General features: G+C 34.1%; 1 protein-coding gene and 1 pseudogene across 15 annotated transcripts in view; one reads left to right on the forward strand and one right to left on the reverse strand.

Annotated features, from left to right (window-relative positions):
- MIA2 (MIA SH3 domain ER export factor 2) overlaps positions 1-16,765 on the forward strand; it is a 90,595-nt gene that overhangs the window by 38,492 nt on the left and 35,338 nt on the right. For 8 of the 15 annotated variants that reach the window (XM_043922637.1, XM_043922639.1, XM_043922645.1 and 5 more), the window contains 8 exons: positions 2,360-2,381; positions 2,469-2,557; positions 7,199-7,270; positions 8,737-8,763; positions 9,316-9,426; positions 10,067-10,138; positions 11,030-11,134; positions 15,294-15,416. In XM_043922637.1, coding sequence (XP_043778572.1) covers positions 2,360-2,381; positions 2,469-2,557; positions 7,199-7,270; positions 8,737-8,763; positions 9,316-9,426; positions 10,067-10,138; positions 11,030-11,134; positions 15,294-15,416 — 621 coding nt within the window. The remainder of the gene's footprint in view (positions 1-2,359; positions 2,382-2,468; positions 2,558-7,198; positions 7,271-8,736; positions 8,764-9,315; positions 9,427-10,066; positions 10,139-11,029; positions 11,135-15,293; positions 15,417-16,765) is intronic. The other 7 variants (XM_043922638.1, XM_043922640.1, XM_043922652.1 and 4 more) reach the window with 1 other exon arrangement.
- LOC122707014 lies at positions 733-1,692 on the reverse strand (annotated as a pseudogene).

Genomic DNA, 16,765 nt, shown 5'->3' on the forward strand with positions numbered 1-16,765 from the left:
ATGTTGGCTTTTCTCACTTCCTTATCTCTTTAACGATTTTTTTTCATTTTTTTTTTAATGGTTTACTGTTACTTTTTTTTTTAATTTAAAGAAAAAATTTATTGAAGATCTGAAAAACAATTTCTAAAAGATTAGCTTTTCCAGAAAACTGTAGCTATACAATGCATTGCATCTGTCATGTTAAAATGTGCATTAGACACAAATACAAAAACCATGAAACAAGCCACCTTTCTTCAGCAATCTGAGCAAAGATAAAATGCCTAAGAAACAACTTGGATGGATGACTCACAAAGGATGGGCTCTTTACTTTAAGCACCATAAAAAAAAGGGGAGCACAAATAGATGAATGTCTTCAGTTATATACACTGAGTTGGTCCTTTGGCACTAGGAATCAGAGCATTCTGTCATGTGGCATTAACACATATTATAAAAGTGCGTGTGTCAAAGGAATAGAAACCACCAGTATTCAAAAGCAGCTTTGTCAACTAAGCAATTAAACACTCTACAGTATGTCTCTCTGTTGTCCATCACTGTATACTCTGGCAGCAACTTCGAAATGAAAAAAAGGAAAGAAAAAAGGAGCTGTTTTATTTTCTCTGTTTAAAATCAAACAGAAAACAAACATCAATTTTGTTATACACGAACATTTCCAAAGTACATTGTTTGTACAAGAGAAGGACTAAGAAACAAAAAGCTGTTTATAGAGATCAAATGTGGGTGGGTGGACACACCTCACATGGCTTTCCGATGATACTCAGAGGGAGCCACTTCATAATTGCTGGCACTAAACAAAATTGCAGAGTTCTTTGCCAGGTATTTTAGGAAATCGTGAAGATTATTCAGTAATAAAGCAAGGCTCTTCTTATCCAGAGGTGTATAGGCCAACATTGCTCCAATTCTTACAAAACAGTCTCAGGAGATATGGTGGCCCGTACACCTGGGACATGGGTGCATCAGGGTGGTCTGCAAGGATCTCAGCGTACTGCGGCCTCTCAAATTTGTAGAGCAGTTGAGTGCCCAGCACCACACTGAGGTACTCCTGTATCCCAGCCCCAACCTCATTGACTGCATACTCTATATTATCTGTTTCCTCAAGATTTCTTGTAATTTGCATAATCCTCTAGAATGGAATACACATTCTTCTTGGCAGGAAGATAAAAGAGCTGTTTTTGCTATGTAATTAAGTCCCAGTCATCAACAAGCCATGGTTTCAGTTCTTCAGGAATCTTTAACTTCAACTCTGCTCATGAATGTTGCCTCATTTTCAACAGTAGGATCTACTCGAGCCCTTTTCTTGCAAGGAGACTGAGGGGTCTCACTGGTGCTGCCACCATCTCCGTTTCCAGGTGTCTTTGTTCTTTTTTGTTTCACTGGAGTGTTTCTCTGCTGCAGCCCAGCAGTCTTCTTTCCAGGGGCAGCCCCTGGCATCTTCCCCTCTGCATACTGCTTCTGATTGGCTTTTTGAAGTTCTCCTCGTTTCTGCAGATTGACATCCACGTACTTGAGTACCCTGCTTTCTGGAACCCATTCATCCCAATTTTTATTCCAACCACTGTACTGTATAAAGTATTTCACTTGTTTATCCTTTATGGCAACTTTTACACGCTTTGCTTCATAAAGAAGAGGCCCATGGAAGCACAGCACTCTCTCACCCTCCTGGAATTTAGGCTTCGGGTCCTGCTTCGGCACCATTTGGAAGAGATTCGCCGCTGCCGCCTCCTCCTGTTACTTTTTGAGATAGTTTCTGAGTCTGTTTCAGTTCACTAGTTGTTCCTCATCTAACTAATTATACTGTACCTTGACTTTTAAATCTTGTTTCATTTAATTTTATTCCTGTATATCTTCTGTAGATTATCTAAGTCCCCATTGTTTTTTAGTCCTAAGCCTGACCCACTTACAAATTGAAATTTTTCCTTCATTGTTTGAAAGAGAGGTTAAAGAAGAAAAAAGTTTTTTTTACTTCAAAGTCAGCAGATCCATGGCCCCATGGTAACAATTTTCAAATTTTGTTATTTTAGATATTAGTACTAAAGGAGATGATAGTAGGGGCTTCTTTAAGTAGTTTGTTTTGGGGTCAAATATGTTTGAGGAGCAGTGGGCTAAATGAAATGAAACGGGTATCTTTAAGGTAGAGTTATTTCATAGCCTTTATTATGCTAATAAATAATGTGTATCTTCAATGGGGGGACTTTAATATGCAGTATTATTTTCTCAATGGAAATAGACCACTTTTTGGCTAGCTTACATTTATACTAAAGGTAATAAGAAACACTTTAAGTTGTCAGTAGCAGTTAAATAAGTAATATTTGCCTGAATGTATGTTTGTTTTAATGTAATTTTTGTTAAAAATTTGTTTCAGGTTAGAAGCCGGCTTTATGTGGGTAAGTTCTTTTTTCTATTTTAGATCACTTCTTTGTTGTTTGTAATTGAATAAACTTAAAAACATGATAACATTAACTCTTTTTTAGGGAGAGAGAAAAAGCTTGCTGTAGAACTTTCTACACTAATTGAAGAAAAATGTAAACTGCTTGAAAAATTTAGCATTGTTCAAAAGGAGGTAAGACATTTTTGAAAATGTTGACATTCATGTTAGGATCCTCTAGGATCCTTACTTTTCAGAGCAGGTATTTCTGTATAAGTTTAAGATTATTAATGCTTTGTTTGCAAAGTATGAGAGTTCAGTTGCTTTCATATTACCAATCTAAATTGTAACCATTGTGGTCGGTGCATAGAGATGTCTCATTGTGATTTCAGTTTTCGTTTCCCTGACCAATGAGGTTGAGCACCCTTTGATGTTTTATTGGCCATTTGGATATAACCTTTTTGTTTCATGTTGCCTAGTTAATTTTTTTCACATTTTTAAAATGTGAAGAAGTATGGTCATCTTTTTCCTTTTGGTATATAGATTTTTCCTATATTTTGGATACAAGTCCTTTGTCAGATACATGTATTACAAATATCTTCTTCTACTCTGTGGTTTGCCTTTATATTTCAAGTGGTATCTTGGTAAGCAGAAGTTCTTATTTGTACCAGTCTAATTTGTCAGTCTTTTCTTTATGATGACTGCTGTCTGTTTCCTACTTAAATTTTTTTTTTGTCTACTCAAGAACATGAAGATATTCATCTGTGTTATCTTTTAGAAACTTTTATCTTCTTTACTTTTCTTATTTAGTCTTTTTATTAGTTTGATGGGACTGTCATAACACAATACCACAGACTGGATGACTTACGTAGAAATTACATTTTTCATGGTTTTGGAGGTTGGAAGCCCAGGATCAAGGTGATGACTGGTTTGGTTTGTTCTGAGGCCTGTCACTTTGACATAACCAGTCAACCTCTTAGTCAATTCTCACATCGTCTTTTCTCTGTGCAGGTGCATGTTTCTGACGTTTCTCTGTGTCCAAATTTCCTTCTCTTGTAAGGGTACCAGTCAGATTGGATTAGAGCCTATCTTAATCCAAGGGGCTCATCTTAACTTAATGCCCTTTAAGAGGCCTGTCTCCAAACACAGTCACATTTTGAGGTATTGGAGCTTCAACAAACAAATATTGAGGGGAAACTCAGTTCAGCCCCAAATTAATCAGTCTTTAATCCATCTAGAATTGACTCTGTGATGTGTGATTTGGTGGTTAGTATTTCACATTTTTCATATGGCTGTTGAATTTACCAGGACCATTTATTAAAAGGCCATCTTTTCCCTTTGTTATATAGTGTTGTTGTTAAGCCTTGTTAAATCTTGTGACTGTGTATATCTGAGCCTGTTTCTATAATATTTTCTGTTCTGTTGGTATATTATATATATATATATATATATATATACACACACACACATATGTGTATATATTTTTGCACCAGTACCATGCTTTTTAAAATCTACCTAGCACGTCTTGGCATCTGACAGTGTAAATCTCCAGACTTGTTTTTCAAGATTTTGTCTTTTCATATAAATTTTCAATCACTTCATCAGTTTACACATGCACATAGCCTGCTAGGAATTTGGGATTAATTGAATATATAGATTAATTTGGAGAGAATTTACATTTTTACAATGTTGAGTATCTATCGATGGACCATGATATATCCCTCTAGTTATGTCTTTTTTAAATTCTCAGTATTGTTTATACACTCTTGTGTTGAGGTCTTGCACATCTTTTCTTAGATTTATTCCCTGTTATCTGAGGATTTTGAAACTATTATAGTATTTTTTTTAACAGCTCTGTTGGGATGTAATTCACATACTGTACTGTTCACCCATTTAAATTATACAAATGATTCTTTGTATAATTAGTATATTTTAGTATACTTTTAGTATTCTTAAGTATATTTAGTATACTTTTGGTATATTTACCACAAAATGTTTTTGAACATATTTTTTACACCTTAAAGGAGCCCTGCACGTCTTAGCTGTCACCCTTCACCCAATCTCCCCTATTCCCAAGCCCTAGACAGCTTACCTACTTTTTATTTCTATAAACTTGCCTACTCTGGATTCCATTTCACATAAATGGAATGATATAACATGTGCTTCATTGTGACTAGTTTTTTAAACCTAGCTTAATCCATGCTGTAGCAAACACCAATACTATATATATATATCTTTTTTTGCCAAATAATATTCCTTACTACAACTGACATATTGATTTTTCAATTGATGGTTATTTGGGTTATTGTACTTTTTGGCTGTTATAAATGATGCTGCTATGGACATTCTTGTACAAATTTTCGTGTGAATGTATGGTTTAAATTATTTTGGGTATATACCTAGGAGTAGAATTGTTGGATCTATATTTAACTTTTTGAAGAACTGCCATATTGTGTTTCACAGTGGCTGTGCCAGTTTATATTTCCACATTTTCTCCACATCTTTTCCAACACTTGTTATTATGTCTTTTTGGTTATAGCCATCTTAATGGATGTGAAGTGTTGGCTCAATGAGTTGTTTGTTTTTTTAAATTTTATTGATGTATAGTTGATTTATAGTGTTGTTCAGTGAGGTTTTAATGTACATTTCCCTCATAGCTAGTGATTTGAACACTAGCTATGTGTTTTTTTTTTTTATGGGGTTTTCTTTTTTTAATCAGTCTAAAAAATATTTTTATTTAATTAGACTATTTAGTTCATTTGCGTTTAATATAATTTCTAATTTATTAGGGGTCAAATCGACCATCTTAACTATTTTCTATTTGACCCATCTGTTCCACATGCCTTTTTCTCTTCTGTTTTTTTACTTTTGGGTTGCAAAGTTTTTTTACTAATTCAATATTTTCTACATCAGTGGGTTTGTTAGTTATGGATTTTTTTTTTAATGGTTACCTTCAAGATTAGAGCATATATTTTTAATTTATTGAGTTCTAATATAAACTTGTGCTATTATAATACTGCTTAATTGATAGTACAAAGATCTTAGAATGCTTTAATTTCACTTGCCCCCTTTCATGTATATGCCATTGCATTATATTTTGCCTTTATATTTATATAAACCCCCAAATAATTTTATTATTCTTTGAGACAGTCAAGATTCATTTGGATTAATCCACACATTTATTCTTTCCATTACTCTTCATTCTTCCTTTCCTTTCCAGCTTCCATCTGGGGTGATTTTTGTAAAGAATAGAAGGAGCTCCTGTTCTTTTTTTTCTATAATATACTGTCGATAACTCTTAGTTTTTGTCTGATCATGTCTTTATTTCTCTGTTTTGTATAATGTTCTTTATAGAAGTCTGAGTTGGCAGTTATTTTCTTTAAGCCACTTTGGGGACACCTCATTTTACTACTTTTTTCTTGGCATGTTGTTTGTGGGTCAAAGTCAGCTCTAAGTTTTATTGAAATTTGGTGTTATGTCTTTTTTTATATTATTTTTCTCTTTCAATTTAAAAACTTGAAGTATAGTTTTCAATAGTTAAATGGACATTCTTAAATACACAGTTCTGTGAATTTTCACAGGTGTATTCACCCAGGAATCTACCACCCTCATTAGTACATAAAACATTTCTATCACCCTTGTAAATTCCCTTGTCCTCATTTTCATTCAGTCCCATACCCCTGCCAGCAACCACTGTTTATATTTTTATCTCCATAAATTAGTTTTTGTCTATTTTAGAGTTTCTGTAAATGAAATCATACTTTTTTGTGTCTGGCTTTTTTTCAGGTAGCATTGTATTTTTGAGATTCACTATGTTGTTGCATATAGTAGTTTTTTTTTTTTTAAACTTGAAAGTAAATTTGCATTAAATCAACATACCACATTTTCTTTTATCCATTTACCTCTTAATGTGGTTATTTCCATCTTTGGCTATTATGAATAAAGTTGCTATGATCATTCTACCTTTTTTTGGTGTGTGGGTATATGTTTTTATTTTTCTTTTGTAAGTACCTCAGAATTAGTGGGTCATATGGCAGGAAGTGTATAACTTTATAAGAAACTATGTGCCTATTTTTATGATTTTCTCTTTATCTTTGATTTTCAGCAGTGTTATTAGTTGTGTGGATGTGGTATCTTCTGTTATTCATCCCTGGGCTTCATGATGTTCCAGAATCTGTGGCTTAATGTCTTATTTGTTTTGTAATTCTCTTGATCATAACCTTTTCAAATATTGTTTTTGCTCTTTTTTTCTTCTCTTGCTGGGATTCCAAATACTTGTATTTTGGCCTTTTACTATATCCCACATATCTGTTATGTTCTCTGGATTTCTTATCTTTTTGTTCACACTTCAGTCTGGATATTTTCTTCTGCTCTAGCTTCCATTTTACTAATTGTCTTCACCTATGCCTAATCACCTTTTAAACCTTCTTAATTTCATCTATTGCCTTTTTCGGCTCTAAAGGTTGTGTGGCTCTTTTTGTAGTTCTTTTTCTTTGGCTCAATGATTGTCTTTTAGTTCCTCTTATATATTAAGCTTACTTACTTTGTTGTCTGAAGGAGAACTCTGTTACCTGAACCCTCTAAGATTGTTTTTTTCTCTTGTTCATTTTTTCTCTTGATTCTCACTCAGATCTTATTTTCTTGAATGCCAGATTTTTCCATGTTGAGTATCAGTAATAGTATAATAAAAATTATTGTGGTAAATCTGAAGCTGTGGATGATGCTGTCTTTCTGCAGTGCGGTCTTAACTGTTGCTTCTCATAGAATTGGTGGGTCAGAGGGCACGTTTGGAATAAAATTTATAGTACTTTTACTTATAGTGTTGCTTTTTTTCAGTATGAAGGCTTAGAGTCATCTTTAAAGGATGCCAACTTTGAAAAGGAGTCAACAGAAGCACAAAGTTTGGAGGTAAGAACAAATAGATACTTACAAAAGTTAAAAGAAAGGTTCTTACTAAATGACAAACTTTAAAAGTCATGTATCTTCTCAAAACTCACATTTCATGGATATTAAAACTTAAAAAAATTTAAGTTAAATATAGGAAATAGAATGTTAGTAAGTAGCATAAGGTATTTTAAAATTTTGAGCCTTTGTTGATGACTTGTTTTGAGTCAAGCATATTCAGTTCATTGTCATCTAGAGTTGTATAGACGCTCTTAATTCTTCATTCCTGGGAAGTGCATTAGGGTAATCATTCCTTTTTTGGCTCAATTTGCTTCAGGACGGAAAAATAGAATTCATTTTCATAAATTTAGGAGTAATTTGAAATAGTAAATTATGTAAGTTGAGGCAGTTCTTGCCTTTACCTCATCAAAGGGTTAGGAGCTGACTAGAATGTTACACACAGTGATGTGCTGGTATCTAAAAAGTAGGAGCCTTTATTTGTAACACCTGCTGAGTTCTGTTGTGTATATACTCCTACTATGACCAATTTCAAGGTAGCAAATGATGCCACAGAATGTAGAGTTTGGAAGAAATACAGAGTTGGCGCTCCTGAGCCAGGTTTGATTTTGGCTAATAGGAAGGAAGGAAAATGTCAAGGTATGACAGATAAGGGTTTGTAATAGGAGTGTCCTGCTACTGTTTAGAGATGGAAGTGTTGTAAAAAGCATACTAATGTTAAAGTAGAAAATGATGGACTTTGTACCTTTGGTATATATGTTCAGTTTAGCTTCGCAGTTCTCCGTCACTGATGTTTATAACCATCAAAGCATATGGATCAGAATTTCCTAGTAGCATCCAAAGGAAGTCATAAATTGAATTCCAAGTAAAATTGAATTCTTAACCTTTTCTTTCTTCATTTTACCAATTAATATTGTCAAGAACTTGTTGAAATTATTATATTTTATTTGTTGACCCTCTATTTTAACTAGTGTTCTCATAGTAACTTATTAGATTGAATAAAATAGAATTTCACACGAAATTTAGCATGCTGACAAAAGAACAAAAACTGAAGCACAAATATATTTACTTAAGCTTTGCAATGTTGTGGATAAAATAAAGCACACCAATTTATTCTTAGGCATTGAATTTTTACTTTAAAATGAATATTTTAGAAGTTTTTCTCTAATTGTAGTAATTTTTTGAAACATACAGTGTTTATTTTCAAGATTGGTAAGCATAGTTGAATATAAACTATAATGTGGTATAGTTACAAAAAATTGCTGTTTGAATCTGTAGATAAAATCCAAATATCAGGGTAATTTTGATTCAAGTCAGAGAACTTGTATCATCAGATAGTCAAATCTGGGGAAATATATGCATATATATAAATATGCTTTTTAACCAGTATGATATAGTATGTACTTATTCTAGTTTTATTTTGGCCTGCATTAAGTTCTTTGATTCTTTTGGTTTATTTTTCTTTTAACAAGTTTGTTGAAGGATCACAAATATCAGAGGTATGTTTATTACAGTATTTAAATTCCAACTGGATAATCCAATAACTAATCATTTTAAATTAAAAAGGCCACAGAAAATAAGTCTTAATTCAGTGTAGAATATTATCTTGATTTGTCTTTTGAGTTTATTTTTGATTTTATGTATTATATGCAATTGGGTTTTTTCTCATTGCTTCTTTTATAATGCTTTAGAGCAGAAGTTGGCAAACTAGGCTCTGAGCTCTCCACCTGTTATTGTAAATAAAATTTTATTGAAACACAGCCATGCTCATTCATTTATGTATTGTCTTTGCTTTCTTGCTACACATGTATATGACTTTAGCTGGGACAGAAACTGCATGGCTTTCAAGCCTAAAATATTTACTATCACTTTATAGAAAAAGTTTGCTAACATCTGCTAGTATTGCTGTTATTTCAGTGTTATAAAAATGAACGAATATTTGAACTAGACTTTTTATTTAACTTACAGTGTGTGTATTTGATTACATTCATCTGATTTATCTTGACCAAATATTCCCATGACTGTCTTACAAAGTTTTATTCCTCTTTCAGGCATTCTGTGAAAAATTGAACGGGTTCAAATCTGAACTTGAGGATGAAATACTCATTCTAGAAAAAGAGTTAAAGGAAGAGAAATCTAAACATTCGAAGCAAGATGAGTTGGTAGGACTTTTGTGTTTGAGGAGACTATAGGAAAAAGAAAGTTATTGAGTTAAAAAAAGGTTATATGATCTCGGTTAAAGTATTACATGCACTGTGAAAAAAAAAGTCCAAAGAATAGAGAAGGCTATAAAGTGGAGAATAAGATTTTCTGGGTCCTCTAGCTCTTTTCATTTGTTAGAGGTTAGCATTACTATGTTACATTTCTTGCATATTCTTATAGAAATTTTCTGTTTGCACTGTGGAGTAGCTCACATAAATCATTTAAGTTGAATAATCACATACATAGTAGTTTTTTTTATTACTCAAAGTGTTTTAGGAAGTTAAACTTTCCTTTATTTGTCTTTATATTAAAATCTGTCTTAAGGATGATCTTAATGTGTGAGATTATTTAGGAAGATATAATGCTAGTAGCCTTCTTATATATAACTTAAATGTTAAGAAATATTAAAGATGAGTTGAAATATTGTTGTTATATAACTTTCATATAAAATCCCTTTAAGCATATAGCTGTTAAGTTTTCTTAATTTGAATCCTCCCTTTTGGACCAAAAGTGTTAGGTTAATAATATACTTGATAGAAATAGCATCTTGAAAATTGGACAAGTTCAGTAAATACTTGTTGATTGATACTGTCTTTTTAGATGTCGGACATTTCAAAAAGGATCCAGTCCCTAGAGGATGAATCCAAGTCCCTCAAATCACAAGTAGCTGAAGTAAGTTGAATTATTTTAATAGATCTATTGCTTTAAAGATCATTTACATTTTGCTATTACTTTTATGATTAAAGAATTAAATATTAGAATTTAGATACAGTTTTTAAAACATCTACTTTTGGCTGTGTTGTGTCTTTGTTGCCGTGCGGGCTTTTTCTCTAGCTGTGGGCAGTGGGGGCTAACTCTCTGGAAGCTGTGCACAGGCCTGTCAGTGCAGTGACTTCTCTGGCTACAGGGCACAGGCTCTAGGTGTACAAGGTTCAGTGGTTGTGGTGCGTGGACTCAGTAGTTGTGGCTCTTGGGCTCTAGAGTACAGGCTCAATAGTTGTAGCAAACAGGCTTAGTTGGTCCTTGGTATGTGGAATTTTCCTGGATCAGGGATTGAACCTGTGTCTCTTGCATTGGCAGGCAGATTCTTCACCGCTGAGCCACCAGGGAGGCCCTAGACACAGTCGTAAGATACACAGTATCTGAGGAGAGTTCATTCTTTTCATTGAATAGTATTTCTTGAGCCATAGCTGTGTGTACTGTTCACTGTTGAAGGTGATTGGCACTTAATATTACTAGACAAAATGGACAGAAAGGCTCTTGTGGATTTTAAGTTCTAGTAAGAGAGACAATAGAAAGTTAATGAAATTTGCCAGGTAGTACATAGAAGGTTACGAGAGGTTAAATCATTTGTCCAGAGTCATGTGGCAAGTTAGTGGCAGAGCAACTAGACCTTGAGGGACTAGACCGTGAGTTTAAGTCAGCCTTTTTTCTGCTATAGCATGCTGCCTCTCCTATTAATATTGGCATATTTTTAATTTTAATCCCATGTTTCAAGGAGTGTGTATAAAAAAGGGCTTTCAAACCAATTCTTGTAATCTCATTATGTTGTATTTTACTTAGGCCAAAACAACCTTCAAAATATTTCAGATGAATGAAGAACGACTTAAGATAGCTATAAAAGATGCTCTGAGTGAAAATTCTCAACTTCAGGAAAAACAGAAACAGGTTTGTACTGAAAAGGGACTCCTCAACTTGTGAGTATATGGTTATAAATGTTCCAGGCATACTCATGACTGACTCATGCTGGGGGCAAAAGTAGGCTATTTCTGGAGACCACAAGAGCAGGGCAATCTCTATGTATCCTATGGTGTCTCTTTTGTATAGCATACAAAGGTCTGTATTCCTGGAACCGTGTTCCCCCAGGAGTGAAAGTAAGCCTGGACACTCACCATTTTGATAATAATAGCAAATAGCGTTTAGCACAAATCTTCAAAGCCAGATTGTAGGAGAGCAGAGAAAACCATGATAGTTATTGCAGCTAGGGGCCTAAGGACAGAAGCAGTTACTTAAGGTGGCAGATATTGTAAGGATTTAACTTTTATCTTCTTCCTCCTCACATATGTAGACACTGCCACACACCCAAACATATTTCCTCTCCTACTGTTCTCCCAATACAGTTAGAATTTTTCAGTGGGAAATTTTTTAAAATTATAACATTATTTATAATTTTCTAAACTTGTTCACAGCTAAGCCACATGATGTGCTCTGATTACGTATTCTGTTTCACTCAACTTTTTATTTGCCATAGAGTTAATAATTGTCTTGCTTCTTTTATACCTATCTGTAATTTATCTGTATTTCAATCATAAATGTCTCTTTTAGAGATTATGTAAATATTTTGTTTATGTGTGCAAAGGCTTTGGTTAATCTACTAATTTCATTTTTTTCCCTGAAGCAGTACTTTCTGGGGTCTTCCATCCTAGTTCAGTAGGAACTTGTTCTCTAGGTCTGTTATATTTCTGCCGTTCTGAGATTTCCCTTCTCCCCGTATCCTTTGACTTTTCTGTCTTCTGTGTTGGATCTTCTATTTCTTATGTCCTGTGTGTGCTTTATGTGGTAAATTCCCTTGATTATCTTCCTGAGGAAAAGTATAGGAGGGAACTTTTTAGGAAGTTTCATGACTTAGAATGTCTTCTCTCATACTGCTAACATTTTGGTTGCATACCTTCTGGGTTCCAGTTTTTCTTTTCTTGAACTTTTGACATTATTGCTCTATTGTCTTCATTTTCCAGACTCACTTGTAAGAAATCAAGTGCTGTTTGGATTACTGAACCTTTTTTGTGACCTACTGTTTTCCTCTGTGGAAAATTTTAGTATCTTTCATTATTTCCACTTCTCTGAAATTTCACAATGATATGGCTTAGTGTGGGTCTTTTTCCATATATTTGTTGGATACACTCTTTCTAGAAACTCTTGATTCAGCTCTGGGAAATTTACTGGAATTATTTCATTCATTTTGGGGTGTATTTTGTATGATGTATGAAATTATTTTAAAATGTCTTTTTTGGTTTCTTTATGACTATGAAACTTTTGTTCACTTATTCTCTGATATTTTTTACTTGTAAGAATTCTTTGTTGTTTTGCTTATGCTTTTTACTGGTTTCATGGATGCAATGTCTTACTTTGCTGAGGACGTCATGTTTTTTTCCCCCTACTCTTTTTTGATTTTTTTTTTTTGCTGAGTTGCCTTGTTTTCTTTGAGTTCCTTTGTTTTCTGTTTTAGTCTATGTCTTTTGTCTAAGAGTTTCTTTTTTCAGATGTTTGGTGATTCATGGGTGTCTATTTATTTAATAGTAGGGGTCTCCAAATCTAGTTGGAAGCCCTGTGTGTGTTTCTTATGGGCCTTTCTACATAGTAATCTGGCTAGGGTATTTCTTTGGAGAGTGTCCAGATGTTGGTATTCAGAGACCATTTTCCACAGAGATGAGTCCTCCACAGTTCCTATTTGGGAGGTATAGGGCTGTTGGTGAACATTGAGGTAAGCAGCTTAGTGAGGTAAGGAGCTGGTATCTCACTGTTCAGTATATCAGTTTTCACTTAATGCTTTTATGCTTACAGCTTATTACTCACACCTTTACCTGGGTCAGGTGTCCCAGAGTTTCAGATTCTAGCTCTCCAGAGAATAAAACCCTCCAGGCTTTTGCCAGATGTGTGTATGTCTGTGTAAGTGTGTGTGCACATGCATGTGTTCGTGCATGTAAAAGAGGGAGAGAGGGATGAACTGAGAATTAGAATGTTTGTATATGTATGTGTGGGGAGAACATGGGGTTTTCTCTAACTGGTTTTCATACAGACTTTTGAACAGTACTTCTCTTTTCATTCCACTTATAAACTAGTACATGAGCCTTCCTGGTTTGTATCAAGTCAACACTGCTTTTAGACTCTACCATCTTCTGCCTTAGATTTCAATTGTCTGGTCTTTTACTATGCTTCCATCACTTTCCACTTCTGGAACTATCTTTTTCTTCATCACATTTGTCTTTTTCCTTGTGGGTTTATGCTTTTTTTCCCCCTTACACCTCTTTACTGTCATCTTAGTAGATTTCAGGAGAAAGTGGCTGGTATCAATATATCCTGTGTTAATTTTGCTATGTTATCAATATAGTCAAAAGTGACCTTCTGTACATTGAAAATATTTCATCTAGATTGTCTTACTCTTTATAGCTGCTTTAATCTAACTCCTTTTTGGTCATCAGAGTTTTTGAAATAAACTATTCTGTATGCACTGACTCCATGGTCTAACACATTCCTTCTTTAACCTAATAAGACTGCTTGCTTTGTATGCAGTCTCCTTAGTAACTCACTAAAGATCAGCCAGTCACCAAATCCAAGTTTTATTCTTCAATTCTTATTTATTTTTAATCTGTCAAAATTGTCTTATTTTACTAACATACGTGGAGAAGGACTAGTTTTTTGTGTGCTAGGGAATATGCTGATGAAGCCTTAATTTTGCAGGGAAACCCAGTAATTACTATTTAATAAAATAGAGTTTTAAAGATTAAATAAATTTGGCCTTTTTTCCATATATATATATGCTGATTGTTTTGTAAATTACTTGCTGATTCTGTTTTTTGGGGGAGAGGACCTGTTTTTCTTACTGACTTCTAAAAGCTTTTTGCATATTATAGTTATTAACCCTTTGGTATATATAAATATTTCTTTCTAGTTACTTGCTTGTTTTTAAATTTTAAATTTTATTTTTGTTATTTTTTGATTTTTAAAACTTTGAAATAAGCATTATGTAGTTAAGTTTATCTTATATGACCATCTTTACCGTTTATTCATGTTGAGAAAGTTCTCCTCTGTAAAAGTCTGTACAGTAGAAGATTGTTTATGCAGAATTTGATCTATTCTAGATTAAGGGTATTTCTGAAGGTTAGTTAGCCACAAAATGGCCCATGATTAAAAAAAAAAGATTAATATAAATGAGGTATGGCATGTTATATGGGATATAAAGAATGGCAAAAAATGGCCAAATCTAACAAGTGTGTTTGTCTCAGAAAGCTTTTAATTTGATATAAATTTATCATGTAAGTAGTTGAAGAATGTTAAAGTGTCTGTTATTTTACTTTAAAACCCATGTTTTAAAAGTTCTTTGAAAAAGGGAGCCCTTCCTTCCTTCCCTTCTTTCCTCATTACACTCCTCCTTCCTCACCACCTCCTTTTTTCTCGCTTTTCTTAGCAACACATTTTGTTGTATAATATTTATTAGTGGTGCATGTGTGCTCAGTTGCTAAGTTGTGTTGGACTCTTTGCAACTCCGTGGACTCTAGCCCACCAGGCTCTTCTGTCCATGGGATTTCCCAGGCAAGAATACTGAAGTGGGTTGCCATTTCTGTCGCCAAGGGATCTTCCCAACCCAGGGATCAAACCCAGGTCTCCTGTGCTGGCAGGCGAATTCTTTACCACTGAGTGACCCGGGAAGCCTCTTTATTAGTGGTGCACCTAGGTATATATAAATAAGTGCATCTACACCTGAGTTTGATACAAGAATATGAGTTACTCTCCTTTTTGTGAGGTTCTATTAATGATACACCTTACATACATAAGTGTGAAAGTGAAAGTCGCTCAGTTGTGTCCGACTCTTTGTGACCCCATGGATATACAGTCCATGGAATTCTCCAGGCCAGAATACTGGAGTGAATAGCCTTTCCCTTCTCCAGGGAATCTTCCCAACCCAGGGATGGAACCCAGGTCTCCCGCATTGCAGGTGTATTCTTAACCAGCTGAACCACAAGGGAACCCCATAAATAAGTGTACCTGTGCATAAATATGATGAGATAATAAGAGTTGCTTTTCTTTTTCTTTGGGGTTTAAATTTTAGCTTTTACAAGAAGCTGAAGAATTGAGAGAACAAGTGAATGAGCTTAATAAACAGAAAATAACATTTGAAGACTACAAAGTACATGTGGAACAAGTTCTGTGTGATAAAGAAAATCAGATTAAGGTAAATGGCCCTGCTGGTTTAATGACTGAGTTAAGCTAGAACTTTAAATTAATTGTGAAATATAAGAAATTTTGTTTTTAACAGCTTTTATTTTGAGGACATTTGAGGAGATGTACTTTTTGGCAAACATTGCTAGTTGTACTTACTGTGTTTTTATTCTTGTTGCCAAATGTTCTTTGAAAACTTGTAGATTTGTAGTGTGTGTGTGTATATATATATATATGTATATATATGTGTGTGTATGTATATATATGTATATATATATATGTGTGTGTGTGTATGTATACACACATATATGTATTCCCCGTGTCCTTTTTTCTTCTCTCTTCTATTTTAGCCTAGCTATTTAATGAAGAAAGACAAAAGACTTTGGATTTTAGCTTTTATCTTAAGATTTCCATCTTTTTTTGTTGATGAGAAGAGTTAGAAAGAATTTTATAAATTGGACAAACGAAGTTATATGCATTGAATATAAATATGAATATCTTTAATGCCTAGATTAACCAGTATATGTACTTTCACAGAGATGAATATTTTAGGTAAATCTAGTTGCACTTTAACTCCATTAGGAATAAAATAATTGGTATTACTGTTAAGATTTATTGATTTTTTTCCTACTTCTTATCTCTCCCTTCTACCAGTTTTTCCTGCCTACACTTTTAAATCTTACATTTTTAAGCTGCAAACAGATACTCAAGTGTGAATATTAACTAATAAGATGTACAACTAACATTCTGTAACCTGCACAGTGAAGTGGATGATGTCATCTTGAAAGCTATACATTTACACTATTTACTTCACTACTAAGGATGTTTTGGGGGCTTCCTCAGTGTCTCAACAGTAAAGAACCCACCTGCCAGTGCAGGAGACGGGGGCTCGATCCCTGGGACGGTCCCTGGAGGAGGGCATGGCAGCCCACTCCAGGGTTCCTGCCTAGAGAATCCCATGGACAGAGGAGCCTAGAGGGCTGCAGTCCATGGGGTCACAAAGAATTGGACACGACTGAAGCGACTTAGCATGCTTGCAAAGATGTTTTCACAGTTCCATCATTAGGATTTGTATTTGTAATTTGGCATATTGTTTTGTTTTATTTTTTCCTAAACTTTGCTAAAAGACTTGGGACTCTTCCTAACAGAAGAAGAATGAGGTGCTAATCTCAAACTCTGCTCAGAGCTGTAGGCCATGACATTTGTGCCTGGAACTCTCAAAAGGGAGGAGATTGAAGGGTGGAAATTATAGAGCAGAATCAGTCTTTTAGGTGTGTCCTTCCACAGAAATACATGGAATAGTCTATTTTATTCTCTATAGTGTAAGAAAATCTTTAAGAAAATTCAAAAAGAACTATAGCA

The sequence above is a fragment of the Cervus elaphus genome, chromosome 13 (assembly GCF_910594005.1).
Source record: "Cervus elaphus chromosome 13, mCerEla1.1, whole genome shotgun sequence".
Classification (NCBI taxonomy): domain Eukaryota; kingdom Metazoa; phylum Chordata; class Mammalia; order Artiodactyla; family Cervidae; genus Cervus; species Cervus elaphus.